General features: G+C 48.5%; 1 protein-coding gene across 1 annotated transcript in view; it reads left to right on the forward strand.

The window, feature by feature from the left end:
- The first annotated feature begins 1,164 nt into the window (after positions 1 to 1,164).
- The window catches only part of Lama1 (laminin subunit alpha 1), a 116,747-nt gene continuing 101,709 nt past the window's right edge, over positions 1,165 to 16,202 (forward strand). The window contains exon 1 of the mRNA XM_055610183.1: positions 1,165 to 1,243. Coding sequence (XP_055466158.1) covers positions 1,165 to 1,243 — 79 coding nt within the window. The remainder of the gene's footprint in view (positions 1,244 to 16,202) is intronic.

The following is a 16,202-nucleotide window of genomic DNA, read 5'->3' on the forward strand; positions in this document are numbered from 1 at the left end:
TGGAACTATAGTTAGAGACGCTTATGACCCTCAATTGAACCTGGATCTCCGCAAGGGCAGCAAATACTATAAACCACAAAGCCATCTCTCCACCCGCCCTCACCGCCCCCCCCCCGCGTATTTTTCTTAAAGAGCCAAATGGTACATGCTTGTTCTGTACTTCCTGCTAACAAATAATATCCAAGTATTCTCATTTAAAATTGGCTCATTATGTGGTTAAAGACCTGTGCTCGGAGAAACCGGAATTGATAGAGTTTTCAAACTGATTTAGACAACTGGATGAAAATGAAAAAGGTATGTGTGTGTTGGGGTGGGGGGCATTATAGTGTGGAAGTGACTTATGACTGATTTTGCGAGGAAACTTCATTAAACATTTCTAGGATTCAAAGTAGTTCTTCCCAAACCGGCACTGAGACCTGAGTCCTCCCATTCCTACTGATAAAGGCCCAGCGACCACCTGTGCCTTCCTTAGCCAAACAAGTTAGGAAATAAGTTACCACGGGGGGAGGAGGGATGGGAGATAAACATAAAACTACCCAAACCCAAAACCTTGAGACTGCCCTCTTCAGGCGCACATAGGGCGCGGGGTCCAGAAGAAAGGACTGTAAGCTCGCTCGCACAGCTCCAACAGGCAGAAAAGGGTCAACAGGGCAAATACTTTCTTGGAGTCCACCCTCCAGGGCCAGGCTTAGCAGAACGTTTCTTCTCCCTGGCCTCTCTCTCTCACTCTCCGTCCCTCCCAATCGGACCCCTATTGTTGCCGTTCACCCCCCTGGAACCCAGGGTTAGAGTGCCACCTAGGAGAGGCGCCCCACCGCCACCACCGTGAAGGACCTGGGCAGAGCAGGGCGTCCACTTGGGGAGGGATTCTGGGGAGAGACCCGTGCAGGGCGGGGCTTTCCCTGGAGGACCGACCCTGGGGGGAAGCGGGGGGGGGGGAACCCGGGCGCAGCGGGGCGCCTTCTGGGGGAGGGATCCCGGGAGGGACGGGGGCGGGACGGGGCGCGGCTAGGCCGACGGGGGTGTGTCCGAAGGGCCTGAGCACCAGGCCAGGGTCGGGCTGGCTAGAGCACACTCGCGCGGTGGCAGCGAGCGAGCTTGGTCGCAGCCTTTCCCGGGAGCGCAGGGAGCGGCGGCGGCGGCGGCGGCGGCGGCGGCGGCGATATGCGCGGCGGCACGGGAGCCGCGCTCCTGGGGCTCCTGGCCTCGGTGCTCTGGGTCACCGCGCAGAGCCAGCAGAGAGGTGAGCCCCGCGGCCGGCACGCCGGGGAGCGAGCGGGAGCGTGCGGGTGCGGCGGGACAAAGCGCGGGCTCTCCGGGCTGTGGGGTGGGCGCGTGCAACCCGGCGCAGCGCGGACCTGCTGCCTACCGCACCCGGCGGGCGGGACGCCGGCGGAGGCCGCCCCCTGAGGACGCTGGCTGCTCCCTGGAGCCATCGGCTTCGGTTTCCTCTGGCTCCAGGGGGTCACCTGCTTTCTAGCTTTTGCGGGACCTCGAGATCCAACAGTGGGTGGCGAGAGTGGGACATCCGGGGACGTGCGAAGGGACACAGACTCCCCGCCCAACACCTGAGTTGCTGCGGCTGGGGAGACGGGGAGACGGCGCTCGGCTTTTGGTTGACTGTGTGCACCGCTCCTGGAATGAATGGGAACAGAGTTCTGCGTTCCTCTCATTGTCCGGTGTTGCAAAGGGAGACCATGGGAAGAGAAAGGCAAGCCTCCTCTGGGCCACTAGCGTCCGGGGTGGTCTAGTGGGGAAAGACTGATGGAGAAGGGGCCCCAAGGTCAGCTGTCCTGGGCAGCTGGGGCCCTCATATGGCGTCCAGGACATAGATGTGTTCTCTAAAGCATGCTCTTTATGTAGTCCCCAAAATGAGCAAATGGGCTGCCCACGCGTGTTTAAATCGTGTGCGCTCGGAGTGGGGTAAGGGGCTGGAAAGGACGGAGTGTGTCTGTCCTCTCTGATTGGAATCAGTAGCTTGGTTTGCAAGGTTTGAGAACAGAGCCCAACCCAAAGTGAATTCAGTGGGCACCGTGGGTGGGGGGTGAGGGTGAGGGTGAAGGGTGGGAGACTTTGTCGTGCCATCCCGAGTTGGCTGCAAGCTTCTCCTTAGCTAGGTGGTCACAAATGTTTGTCGAAAACATCTCAGTGACGCTGAGTGTGTTCCCACACAGATTGCACTCTAAAGAGCACAGGTTAAAAGCAGGAGGCCGAATTTGAAATGCCCTCGTGGGAAAAGACAAGCGTGTGTTTGGGCATTGTGCCGAGCTGTGAGCTGTGCAGGCCGTGAGCATCCCATATTCACTCATGCATTCATGATGAGAGCGCTGGACCGAGCTGGAAACACAGCTCTGAATAGCCCCGCGGCTGCTCGGCTCAGAGCGGGGGCTGGGAGAGGGGGAATTTACATAGTTATCAGGGAAAGAAAGGAGCCGGCCTTTGGGAGGGAAGCCTTCGGTGCTGAGAGCCCAAGTCCTGTGACCAAAACATGGTTCCCACAGGGTGGGGGAAAGCAGCTTGCCTCAGTTTATTGTTTCAAGAAATTGAAAGTCTTGGACTGAGGAGATGCTCCGGATGCGGGCGCCTGGCCTGGGTGGCTATGAATGGTGTTTGGAGAAAGTGGACTGCATGGGGGCTTTCCTGCTTTGAGGTACCGCAGAAAGAAGCTGCTGCGGGTGGGGCCTTTGAATCTCTCCTACCTATAGTTGCCGTCCACAGCTCTCCTAGTGAGCATCCTTGGGAGTTTTGCTCCCTGTATGTGGCTTGGATGGTTGGTGAAATGGCATCACTTAGTAGTCACAAAATAATCTTGGCCCATAAATCATCCATCTAATTAACTGTGTGTGTCATGTGTCTGCGTGCATACCTGTATGTGTGTGTGTGTGTGTTTGGGTTAATATACTATAGTTAGCCTGGACCTCCTGATGTTGCCCTGGTTGGTCTTGAATTTATGGGTTCAAGTCATTCTCCTGCCTCAGCTTTCTGAGTATCCAACCACACCTAGTGGGGTGCTTTTGAAAGTGAGCATGGCTCCACAAAGCATTAGATCGTTAGACGTTCCTGTCATTTCCACAGGGCCATTTTACAACTAACCACGTCTGACTGGCTGAAATGTAACCTTTCAAGCAGGTTGCCCTATACGTATTGGGTAATGAATGTTGGGTTTCCAGGACTGTGGGTGTAGCTCACTGGTAGCGTACTTGTCCACCACACAGAAGGCCCTCAGATCAAACTCTTATCTAGTACAGCCCAAAGGGAGAATCCAAGGTGCGTGTTTCTTAAGATAATGTGCTAAATTCACAGCCGGCTATTTCACGTGCAGGAGGGCACCTACGCACAGAACGCACGTGGTGATAAGTGTTACGTTTTAGCGGGTCTGTACTCGGTGCTGTGCGACATAATGTCATTGTAACAGTTAGAAAGGAGGGCACGGATATTAGGACAACACCCCCCACACACACACACACACACAAAGCCTGTGCTGTCACCTGACCCTTTCCTAGGCACTATGTTATGTATAGACCTGTGTTTGTGGTTACCCTTAGGTGCCTGAGCATAATAATGCCGAAAGGCTATGAAACAGGCATGGAGTCTTGGGTAGGTTCTAGGACTGTGCTACCGAATAAGCTTGCGTAATTAAGCGTGTATGTGACCACTCGTTTCATTTATAATGATGCTTAAAGCGCCAGCTCGTTCATAAGGGCCTAGGGATGCTCTTTGCCATTGACAGCAAACTTGCCAGGAGGTGGTGCAGGCGGTGCCTTGCACCTTCAGGTACCACCCGGTTCTGTAGCATTGCTCGCCACCAGCTGTGGCAAACTGCTCAAGTTCTCTGAGGCTGAGTTTCAACACAGTACAATAAGAGCAGCAATAATGTCCACCTGGAAGGAATGTTCATGATTCAGTGGATTAATGTAGGAAAAAATTTCAGAAGTGTACTAAGTACAACTAGGCCATGATAAACATTATGTGTGCTATTGTTGTTATTAATTATTATTATTAAGTGATTTACAGAGTTATGTGGGGAAGGCCCTTTACCAAAGTACATTGTGTCTATACTCTTTAAAAACTGAAGTCTATATTTGGAACCAAACAGCACTGGGTTCAAATGTTTGAACCTTGTTCCTTAAACTTGGTGAGGGTCAATATTTCACCTTCAGCATTGCTATAATTGTTTATTATTATTATTACTATTATTATTATCGGAAAGGCTAACTTAATAGCAGTTTCCTTCTCGGGCTGGATATCTCCCCATTTCCTTGTAGTACTACTCGGTGCTCCTGAGTTGGCTCTCCCTTGGGTGTACAGGCAAGCAGGCTTCTCCCATGGTGTGCACCTATCTCTCCTTATTTCCTCCCCAGGCCCACCCTATGGGCTCAGATTGTGTCCCAATCCCTCACTTCCAGGATGTCCACAAATGCCACCTTGATGTTCTATCACACTGGGGTGAGCCCAGGAGGCTGGGATGCACTGTGGCCCACACTCTGACAGCTGGGGGCTTGGCAAACCCACACCTGCCCACTGCTGCCCAGTGTCCACGCACACAGACTGAAGAATGCACCTGAACGCTGTTCAGGTTCCAGAGACTGGAACCCTTTTAAACCCTGTGCTCCAACTCCAGTGTTTCCAAATGTAAGGAATACAGAGGAGAAGGCTGGTGGTGGACTCTGTCATTGCCCTGCAAGAGAGCCACGGCTGCTTAATTCTTGGCTGCCTTTCCATTGCTGTGCCTTCTTGGAGGGTTTAAATGCAAGCTCTTTGTGAAAATTCCTTCTCTAATAACTAGTGATGGTTTGCAGTCAAAGCATGGATAAAGGAGACATGAACCATGCCCTTTCAACTGCCCTCCCAGTACGAACTACTTTCCATGAATCCTGGGCAGGTTTTAATGTACCACTTAATAACTGCTGACCTTTCAATTTGTCCTTTCCAAGTAGGTCTCAGACAGACAGGTGTTATCACAGTGTTTTCTAGATCTTTCAAATTTTAAGACAGGATTATTGCTTTATAACACTTCTTCCTCCTCCTTCTCTTCCTCTTATGCTTTTCTGTTGGCCGTAGGGAACTGATTGACATATATTTGAGGATACTTCTGGCACAGAGAAGTGAAGTTTTGTTGTGATTCTGTCTGAAATGAGTAGTGTATTGGTTTATTTTCAGACACTATAAAATCACTGTAACTTTACGGCAGACACAGAATAACTTAACTTTTTAAGCAGTCATTGTTAGTGAATAGAGCTAAGCCTGCATTGTGAATGCTAAAATTAATCTGAATGCAAACAGCCAAGGCTTTGTAACTTGGGCCCAAGTTGAAGAATTTAGTTAGTTCCATTCCTCAGGATTGTGTGAATTTGCTAGATGAACTGCAGTCTCCCATGGGAGATATACAGAGTGTATTTACACGCTTGTAAGGGATTCCATTAACTCGCTTCTTTTCTAATATAATGATAAACATGCCCAGAGAGCCGAGTAAATCAGTGCATTGCAAAGTTAGCGAGCAGGGAAAGGCTTCTTCATAGAAGTAGTTCAGTTAAGGTCGTGAACTCTGGTTCTGTTAGAGCATGCCCGTCAGGTAGCTATGTCAGCACACAGCACCACACACCAGCTAGGTTCAATGCATTATCCCTCCCTTTCTAAGAGGGTTGACAGTCCGTGCTCAGGGTAAGCGTTAGACAGTAAGTGGCACAGAGTCCTTCCACTTGTGTCTTTGTTTCCTCAAGGCCAGGTCAGGAGCGCTTTCTCCGGGTTAGCCGGTTCCCACTCTCGCGGCGGGGAGAGGCAGCAGACAATGGGAGCAGTGTGGAGCTTGGTGGATCACATTCTTGTCTAGGTAGGCATTTATCTCCAAGTGTTAACTCAGAAACGGTGGCCGAGGCCTGCCACTGCGCTATCAGGGGTGTGATTTCAGTTTGCACGCACTTAAGAAAAAAATAAAAAATAAAACAATCGCTCCCTTGAAGTTTGACTCTCTTCATTCCAGAAGTTATCTTTGCAGTTATCTGTTGCCTCAGCAGGCCTTAAGTTCTTGTACCTCTTCTATCTCTGGTGGTAATGTCGCCTTTAGATCAGTGCGGATTCACGGCCAGTGCCAGCTTTTCTCATTCCTGAAGGTGTTTCCTGCATTTTTCCCCCCCGTGGTGCCATAATTTCCTGCCAGAACCTTAAGAAATTCTCAGCAATAGTAAAGATGTTAAAGAAGACATTTAAATTTAATGGATTACTTTTAGTTAAAAAAAAAAAAAAAAAAAGAACATTCCAGACCACAGAGGTGTCTCCGAAGATAAAGAATATGCTGCCAAGCCCAGTGAGTTTGATCCTTGGAACCCCCACGATGGAAGGAAAAAAACCAACTCCAGTAAGTTCATTGCCCTCCAGCCTCTACATGTGTGTGGTGACATGCATGTGCCCATACACAGACATGTATACACATACATATATAACCACGGTGTCTTATATAACCATTAAATGTCCTCTGATATTTTCATAAAGATAGAACTTTCCTCATACATAAAAAATGGTGGCTGACTGTCTCAGGCATAAGAGAAGGAATTCTTCCTTCTCAGAATGGCTCCCTCGCTCATATCTAGCCATTCATGTAAAAATTTTTTTTCCTTATTACTTTGGCTGTGCCATTTTTTCTTGTTTGGCTTTTGTTTGTTCTTTTATACCATTTATCCATGTTGTTTCTCTGAGGTTCTCTTCATTGAAATCTCTCTCTCTCCTCTCTCTCTCTCTCTTTCCATTGCAGATAGCCATCAGCTGCCTGGATTCTTCACCAGGTTGTCTAGTGTCATGCCATGGTTGGACTAACCCTGCTGAAATAACAACTACCCACTGCCATCATCTGCCCCTCTGCATCTTGAGCTTCCGTCTCTTGCCTCCCTGCCATGCCCCCTCCCACACTCTGTCCAAATTCAGCCCCAACTACCAGGCCTTATCCTAGCTTGGCACTCGACTTCTGCTTCAGAGTTGTTCCCGTCTGCAGCACAGCTGAGGAGAATTCCCTCACCTGAGCTACATGTAGTCCAGTGCTCCACCTCTAACCCAACCCTGTGCTTTCGTGTGCAGCCTGCAGCTCACTGCCCGAGGACCACTGTGTTGTGACAGCCTGTGTCTGCTGCCCCATTTCTAAATCTGCACTGGCCTGTTAAATCAGGGGTCCCATCCAGTCACAGCCTTTCTCTGGGCCGCTTTTCCGTGGTTTTCCCAGAATGCCATTACCAGAGTCAGAAAGAAAGGACATTTTTCTTACACTTCTCGAATTTGTTAGTACATGCAGAAAGATTCCTGGCTCTGAGACCTGAGTCAGTGGAAGTACTGTACCCCAGCATGCAGATGTCTCTTGGGTCCCCAATACTTAAAATGGGGGAAGAATAATGAGAAATGACTTCACGTGGAAGGCAGATGTTAGCCAAGGTAAATTAGTCACAGGGTGAATGAACTCCAGTTGTTCTCTTAGGACAAAGCATACGTGTGTGTGTGTGTGTGTGTGTGTGTGTGTGTGTGTGTGTGTGTGTGTGTGTAACGTAGCTTTAACTAAGGTTCAGGTCCACATTAGATGAGCCATGCCCAGAGGAAGCTGGCAGGCACCACCACAGCAAGGGTGGCAGTGACGCTCCAGGTAATGCTGGTGCTGTGGATGAGCCCTCACAGTTTAAAGCCGTCAGGGAGGACAGGGTCCTATCCAAGTGCTGGGCAAACTCTGAGGTCACATGAGATTTGGCCCTCATGCCAAGAGGAGGATGGTGCAGCTTCTCGTGGGTGGGACTTGAGAAGAGGTCTGCTCTTAAAAAAAAAAAAAAAAAAAAAACGTAAGAAAGGGAGCAAAGCTTGAGCTTCTAAGCCAAATCATCTAGCAAATTCCTCACGGGTTCAGAGTCCTTTAAAGCTACGTACTTTCCCAGATGTGGCCCATCAACCCATCCCCAGCTCCCGCATGGCAACCTCAGCGCTGTACCTGACTCAGGGTCATCATCCTAGCTTTCCTGCGACCCAGTAGATAGGAGCCAGAATTTATGGATCAAAAGTCCTATCCATTTTGGTACTCAGAGGTGCTGGAAACCTTTCCTGTCTATCTTCACTTCTACCGTCTGGGGTTTCTGGTTTAACTATTTGTTCCCAGAGCAACACTTGTCTGATCTTCTGTGCTTGTCTCTGTGTTCCAAGCTTGGGTAGCATTCTCCTCCTGCTGCTGAACGTCTCCGATTTGTTCTTTCAGCCCTTTTATTCCACATGTCTAATTCCAGAGTTTGTTTTTGAAGGGAATGTTTCTCTCACTCATTACCACTGTACCCCGGCCTTTGTGGAAGGTGTGCGTTCAGTCTAGAAGTTGAGAATGGAGAGAACTGGAGAATTTTGTTTCAAAGGTTACGCTTTTGGGGATTGCCCCCACTTTTCTTTAAGGAATTTAGAGAATTTCTTGCTTGGTTTTGTGTTTTGAAATTTGGTCTTGCATTTTGTCTAGGCTGATCTTGAATTTCTGAGCTGAAGCAATCCCCCTGCCTCAGCTTCCTGAGTGGGCAGGATCGTGGTTCGAGACTTAGTGTCTTTTTCAGGAGCAGGACAATACTCTATATGGGTTGCTGTCATTTCTGTTCAGGTTGCTTGCTTCTTTTCCCTGTCTCATACCTTTACATGTGTGTCCATGCACGCGATCATGTTGGAACTGTGTGTTGGCACATCCTGGAGGCTTTGTGTCCTAGCTAGTTTTATGTCAACTTGACACAAACTAGTGTCATCTGAGAAAATGCCTCCAGATAATATCCAGCTGTAGGGCATATTCCTAACTAATGATTGATGAGGGAGGGCCCAGCCCATGGTGGGTCATGCTATCCCTGGGCTAGGTCCTGGGTTCTTAAGAAAGCAGGCTGAGCAAGCCATGGGGAGCAAGCCAGTAAGCAGCACCCCTCCATGGCCTCTGCATCAGCTCTTGCCTCCAGGTTCCTGTCCTGTTTGAGTTCCTGTCCTGACTTCCCTCAGTGATGAACAGTGACAGGAAAGTGTAAGCAAGCCGAATAAACCCTTTCCTCCCCAAGTTGCTTTGGTCATGGTGTTTCATCCCAGCCATAAAAACTCTAACTGAGACACCCTGTTTCTAGCTGCCTTCCTTGCTGTCAGTCGAGAGCTGCAGGGACTTTTCTCGTATTCTAGATGGATTTGCTTTCCAGCTTGAGAAACTCAAACATGAATGCTTGGAAAGAAATTGTCTCCTCAACATAATTCCCAAGGAAGCAGTCAGGGACTGCCTTCCCCAGCGGACTCGAAATTCAGGTTTTATAGCAGGCACCCCACTGCTGCATGGAGGCTATGCCCCTTGTCCCTGTTGCCTTTTCTTCTTGGAGAATTCAGAGCTTGCCTGGCTGCCTGGCTCTTTGGGTGCCAGGAGAACATTTTTGAACAGTTTCATACAAATTCCCCCTTCAGATTCCACATAAGACTTTAATAACACAGATCTCCAGGTCCTAACCTGGGGATTATATAATGTATTTGGCCTGAGATGGGACCTAGTCATTGCAACCCTCCCCAGGTGATTTGCCTGTGCAGCCAGGATTAAAAGCCACCCGGTGAAGTTGCTGTGTGGGAGACGGACTAGCATGGGGCAGGCATGCAGGACTGTAGAGACCGCTTGCTTGTCAGCGGGGTGAATGTGTCTTTGTCTTGCTTTTGTTCCTGCTGGGGTATATTTGTTGTTGCTCCAACCCAGTTTGGCTTTACTGGCTCAGCACCGTCCTCATTCCAAAAATACTTTTGATCAAGTCTTAGGGTCCCTCATGTTCTGGGATAGGATCCGGGGGTGTTGGACTAAAGGTCTCTGATTGATCGACTCAAACAGAATTTATTGAATACGTCCCATATTCAAGCTCTTTTCTATCCTGTGTCTCTCCTTTCCTGTCATCTTTAGGTCCTTTTCTCTGGCATCCGAGCCACGTCTTGTCTTCTCTCCTGGGACCAGCCTGCTGATTGCCCCTGCACCTTATCAAGTTAGGTGACTCCAGGGTGTCTGCCAGTATGCAAGCACCTTCTTGGCTGTTGTCTTCTATGGCGGGTCCATCTCGCTCCCTTTCCTGGCTTCCACTGGAAGTTTTTCATTCATTACTATCTGATTGATTACTTTCCTTCTAACTCCACCCAATACAAAATATACCTTGGATGTTGCCACATCTGCAATGGGCTTCAATCCCACTTATACCCACACTGACCTTGCAGCCAGCTCCCTTCATGGCTTCTGTGTTAGAGGTACATGATAAGGTCATTCAACGACTGCTTCTGATAGAACAGAGGCAGATCTCATGTTGGGGTCCACCACTGCCGCTGATACAGCCTCTAAGACACTTTTTAAAGAACCCAAGAAGCCGTTGGCACCTGACATTCCTTACAAGTGAATGGACTGTGAGGTTGGCTATGCCGTTCCAGCCCTGTTGAGTGGGTTGCTACTGTCTGCTAGGTGGAACATACAGGGCTCTCTGCTATCACCTGCCTTACCTTCCATGGCTAAGTATTACCTATACTCTAAAGGTCCGCATGCCTGTGAAACTTGACTGCTTTTCCTAATGCGGTGGAAGCCCTTCCTTTCACCTGGGGCATTCTGATTTATTCCAGAATGTTCTCTTCCTCCTTGCCTGGCACATTTTATAGCCAGCTCTTCGCTTGCTTGTTTTTCTGCTTATAATTCTGCTACCCCGCCCAACGCCCAGTAGTGTCTGTTCTGTAGAGATGGATAGATGAGGGAATGTTCCAACACAGACAAACAGCAGAGTCTGGAGAGGAGTGTTGGGGACATCATTTAGACATCTAGACAGATAATGTGTTTGGGACCAGGAGAATCCTTGATAGGAATGGAGTGATAATCTCCTGAAGGGATCAGGCTAGCCCAGGAAGGCTGAAACCTCTATGAGTCACCCAGGAAAGACAACAAGAAAAAATTTGGATAACAGTACTGGGGCAGGAGTGACCAAGTAGTTTTGGGACCCTGGGCCTCCATTCACAATCCAGAATAGTCCACACAGTTAGAGATCACCTGGCAGGAGAACTACCTTCAGGAAAGCTTTGGCTTAAAGTGGGGTCCTGAGGCCGCTCAGGCCAGCCAGGGTACACAAATCCAAGAGCTCCACTCAAATTCAATAAGTCTCTGCCTACAGGAGAAAAAAAAAAGAGTGAAGGGGTTGAGGAAGCCACCCAATGTAGAGCTTATTCACCTGAGCTACACACATGCACACCCAGCCTATAGCGAATCATTCTTGCCTTCTGATGGGGATATTAAATTTTGCTATCATTTATCAGTCTTATTAAACCCGGCAGCCACTGGGCACGAACAGTTCAGCAACCACTCCTCCACGCCAGTTAACACTGAGGTGGCAATGTTAGGGATGATGGCGTTGAGCCTGCCAGCCCGCTGGCACACTTGGTGGCCTTCTCTGTCACAGCAGCCTCTTCATTCCCAGCTTTGGTGACACCCACAGCTGTAGGAATAGACAATGCTCAGTCTGGAAGCACTCGCTGGGATCCGCATCACCATTCAGCACCAGCACGTTTCGAGAGTTTAGGATCGTTTGCAGCTCACTAGAGTGCCGATCAGAAGAGACAGTGTTGAATGCACTGAGAATCTGGGGGCCATCCTTGAGCGGGGGACAGGCTGCTGTCTGGGAGAAGCGGGGTCTCCTGAAGCACTCCAGTTGTGTGGAGTCTCCTTCCAGTCTGGAATACAGCTGGTGTTCGCGGTGTGATTCAGACTTGGCACTGGCTGACCAAGACTTGTTGGCATTTGCTGACTTGCTGTATTTTTGTATGAAATTGAAGTTTCTAGGGAACGTACCTACCTGACTTTAGGACTTTTTTTAAGTGGAGGGATAGCCGTTCCCCTTTGGACATTCTGGGCTAAGACATTCCTCTTGGGAAGGAAACAAAGGCCTACAGAATGGATGTCACAGATGGATTTGTGCTTGATCAAAATCACTTTTTACCAAGTGAAAGAATAGCCTATCCTTCTTATAAACATGAATGATCATAATATCCGCTATGTCTTCAGTGGCTCCTAAATTTGTTGATTTTTAATTATTGTAATCCACTGAACTTTCTCTTGAGGCTTGGGCTGTATGTGGCAGTCTTCTGCAATTGAAATAGTTTTAACTTAATCATTATAGTTTGCCCAAAGTAAGGGTTGAAGAGATAAAATATCGAAAATGGTAAAGGTGATAAGCCATCCTTTGGTGTAAGTGGGCATGTGCACGCCCATGGGCGCATGTTTCTGTGTGGACGCGTGTGAAAGGACCTCACAGGAGTCCATTGACCCGAACTCACAAAGTAGGATACCCTGGGTGTCTACTGAGTTCCTGTGATTCCCCTGACGCTGTGTCCCCAGCAGTGGGACATGTCACATGTTGGCTTTTTGATTTGGGTTCTCTGGGCATCCATCCTCAGGTCTCGGCACTTGCAAAGCCAGCATACTTTACCAGATGAGCTCTCTCCCCAGCTCCCTCGGATGTTTTTGTTGTTGCTGCTGCTCTGTTTTTTACCTAAGTGTTTTTTTTTTCCCCTTTTGTATAAAATAGCCCCAGGTGGTGGAGAGCTAGGCTGGCCCTTCTCTACCTGTGCTCTCCTCGTCACATTTTGTGCAGTCTGGCTGTCGGTCACATGCTCATTTTGAAACCCAAACTCCAGGTTAGCCCACATGAGAAGTTTATTTCATTTATTTATTTATTTTTACCAGTGGCTTTTGCTAACGATAGAGCATTTTTGGAATTTACTGCTTAGCTATGTTGAGTCTGTCTGTCTATGAATCACAGTCTTTAATTTCTCTCAGAAAGTTTCTGTCCTTTGTAGTGTGTATCGGTCTTGAATTTACTTCATTAATTTGTAAGTGTGTATGCATGTATGTGTGTGCATGTCTGTGTGTGTGTGTGTTGATACAAATGTGTGTCAGATGTCTGTCTGCAACTGTGACTGTCTTGTGGAGAGAAGGCTGAGGCTCAGATAGTCAGTGGTCTCTGTTCATAGACTCATCTTTGTTTTGGAATCTTTAACATTTTTCTCTCCTAACCATAAGCTACAGATCTTTGTGTTCATAAAATCTCCATAGTTTTCCCAAAGACAGTTTACTCAAGGGTTCTCGTATTAAAACGCAGAGTAGGTGTCTGAAGTTCGGGTTAAATAGTTTCCGAATTGCTGAAGGAGGCAGGATCTTGCAGGACACTCTAGTGAGCTTTGTGCCAAGCTTGGCAAGATTGGCTTAAGTCAGTGTCAGAGGTGGAGGAAGGCCCATGAGGTCCACTCCTGTGACCTCAAACCCCCATTGCCCTAGGGGCTGGTCAGATGCAGAGCTTGGGGGCTTCATCATGGGCCGCTGGCTCAGCAGATCACCAGGTGATCTGTGGACACTAAAGCTGAAACTTCAGGTAGTTCTCTATTCTCTGTGATGGGCACACCTCTTAGTCACAGTGTTCCAGGTTGGGGAGGGGGTCATCCTTCACAGGGCCATCCTCAATTTGTGAAACGAAACCGTATCCACGTGGGGGTGACTTTCTGGTCTCTTTAAGGGGTTGCCTGAAGCTGAAAAGCACCAAAGCCTGTACATACTCGGCATGCATGCTACAGCGAATTTAATTTGGAAAACGAGCATGGCTAGGGGCTAATAGCAGCTAGTGATAAAACGGAGCATAGCTACTTGTTATAGTTGCATAGAGAGAGTACGAGATAAAGAAACTGGAGACGGCATCAGGTCCTGCAATGGACGTGGCTGGGCGACAGCTTTGACTGCTCAGTGTTTGAGGATGATGCCGTCCAAGCTGAGAAGACACAGTACGGTTGAGGCCACTGGGAAGGCCACGGAGGTCACCTTTGACTGGAGCGCCTGCCTCGCATAGGAAGTCTGTGTGGCACTGTTCCATGGGGTGACAGCCATCTCTAAAGGTTTTCAGTCTGTAGAATGTGTGCTGGATAAAAAGCAGCGCTGAGCTCAGGAACCTTGGGGGTGGTCATGGGGTTAAGTGCAGGCACCTTGAAAGAGGAATGAGCTCATCCATCACTGTGGTCCCTGGACACTGGGAAGGACTGTCTGCCAGCGCATGCATGGTCACATAACTTGAGGGTACAGTGAAAAATGAAGAAGGGAGAGGCTTGTTCACATTATTAAAAATGCCAAGGCCGTTTCAGCAGCGTTCTCTACACAGAGGACAGGAGTGCACCTGACTCCTCAGAAAGCCACACTCAGCACATCCTGGGATAACATCAGGGGTATTAACAATTCAAGTCATAAACAAAGAGTGCATGGGTAGAAAAACATGAGAAAGAAATAACCAAGACCTTGAAGGGCCATTAGAGAGCATCATTGAAAGTTTGGGGGGATGCCTGGGCCAGTTAAAAAATGCTGAATTACCTGGGCATGGTGGCCAAGGCCACTGGGAAGCCGTGGAAGGAGGAGCCAAAGCTTTATGCCAACCCTGGTCTACCATTCACGACACTGGCTTAAAGGCTGAATTAGCTGATGGTTTTAAGTGAACAAGCAAGAGAGATTTGTGACCGTAAATGAGCTGAGCCACACATGTCTTCATTTTGTTTGGAAGAGACTAGGGAATGTCTGTGCCTAACGCCAGCAAAGTCCCACTCGCTCTGGCCTCGGAGGCAAGCTTCTTCCTCTGAGGACATGATGGAGGGGCAGCTGTCCTGCTCAGCGGACGGGCTGTGAAGTCTGGAATGTGTGTGGCTGTTGGGCTATCTGTGATGATTCGGACTGGGTGGAAGGTTGAAATTACTGCCCTTGGCAGTTCATGATGAATGGAGTGTATGTGTGTGTGTGTGGTGTGTGTGTGTGTGTGTGTGTGTGTGTGTGTGTGTGTTTGCTGCAACCAAACTTTACTGCTGGGCCCAAACCTTCAATATGAACAAATGCTGGCATTAAACAAATACCATGGGGGCTGGGGAAATGGCCAGCGGGTAAATCACATGTTGTGCAAGCGTGAAAGCAGGAGTTTGGTTCCCCGGTACTCACATGAGGCCAGGTTCTGTAGCATGTGTCGGTAATCCTGGTGTTCTTATGGCAAGATGGGAAGGCTAGGCGCCAGAAGCTCCCAGGCTGTGTACACTAGCCTGGTGCACATAGAGGCAGGTGGGGAAGGAAGACTGACACTCACTTCCACCGTAGTATGCATGTGCCTGTACACACACATGTACACACACACACATATACACAAGTTCCTGTACTCACATGCAAATATGCGCACACACGTGTGTATGCTCACATGTATGGCCACACACACATGCACAGATGGAACCAATTTTAAAAGAGAAGCACCACCACGAGGCCTGGCACGTCCTCCTGGACACTGTCCCCCACGGACATTTGTGCCTCACTTGTTTTGACCATTTGTTTATTGAAAGTAGAAATCTGACTTTGTCAAGGACACCTTGAGGGCGTTGCTGTGGAAACGGGCTTTTAGCAAAGCCCTCCTCCAGCCTTTTGCTCGCCACCCACTCTGGTTTCTGAGAGCAATCTTCTTTTTATCAGCCCACATGAGCGAGAAAGCGAGTCGGCTTTCCCCGGCTGAGTCCCAGGACTCCCGCCCTTCTCCTGGCTGTGTGGGTCTCTCTTCCCTTGCCTTCCCTACATTTTCCTTTTCTCTTTCTCTTCTTCCTTTTCCTTCCTTTCTCTCATTCTCCCCTTTTTTCTCTCCCAGGCTCTCCTTCCTTTCCTGTCCTTCCTTTCCCTCTTTTTGTCTCCTACTTTCATCCACCATTTTTCTGCCTCCCTGTTCCTGTACCCACTCCATGTTATCTCTGGAATAACTCAAATGTTTTTTGTTTGTTTGTTTGTTTTGTTTTGTTTTTAATAAAACCATCCATGGTTAAAAAAAATCAAACATTTGCTTTTTCGAGGAGTAAAGCATCAGTAGGGGATTTTTTTTTTTCTGGTGCCTGAAAGGATCCTGTGCCTAGCGGTAATGCAGGTCACCATTGGTGAAAAAGCACTCCTAAGTGTGGGCTGGTTCTTTCCTTGAGTAATCAAATAACTAACTGGTAACTTTCAGATAGCCGTCCTTGAAAGTAAAATGCCCTGATTTCCATTAAACAGGCAATGCTTTCATGTTTATTTAAACCTCAGCTTTGATGTTCAGTGTTTAAACATGTGAAAATACTGGCCTTTGATATACAAAGCAAGTTCATTTGGTAGCAATTTAAATAATTTTTACTTTATAATGAACGCAGTTATG

This window comes from Psammomys obesus, unplaced genomic scaffold, assembly GCF_907164565.1.
Source record: "Psammomys obesus unplaced genomic scaffold, mPsaObe1.curated_primary_1811, whole genome shotgun sequence".
NCBI lineage: Eukaryota > Metazoa > Chordata > Mammalia > Rodentia > Muridae > Psammomys > Psammomys obesus.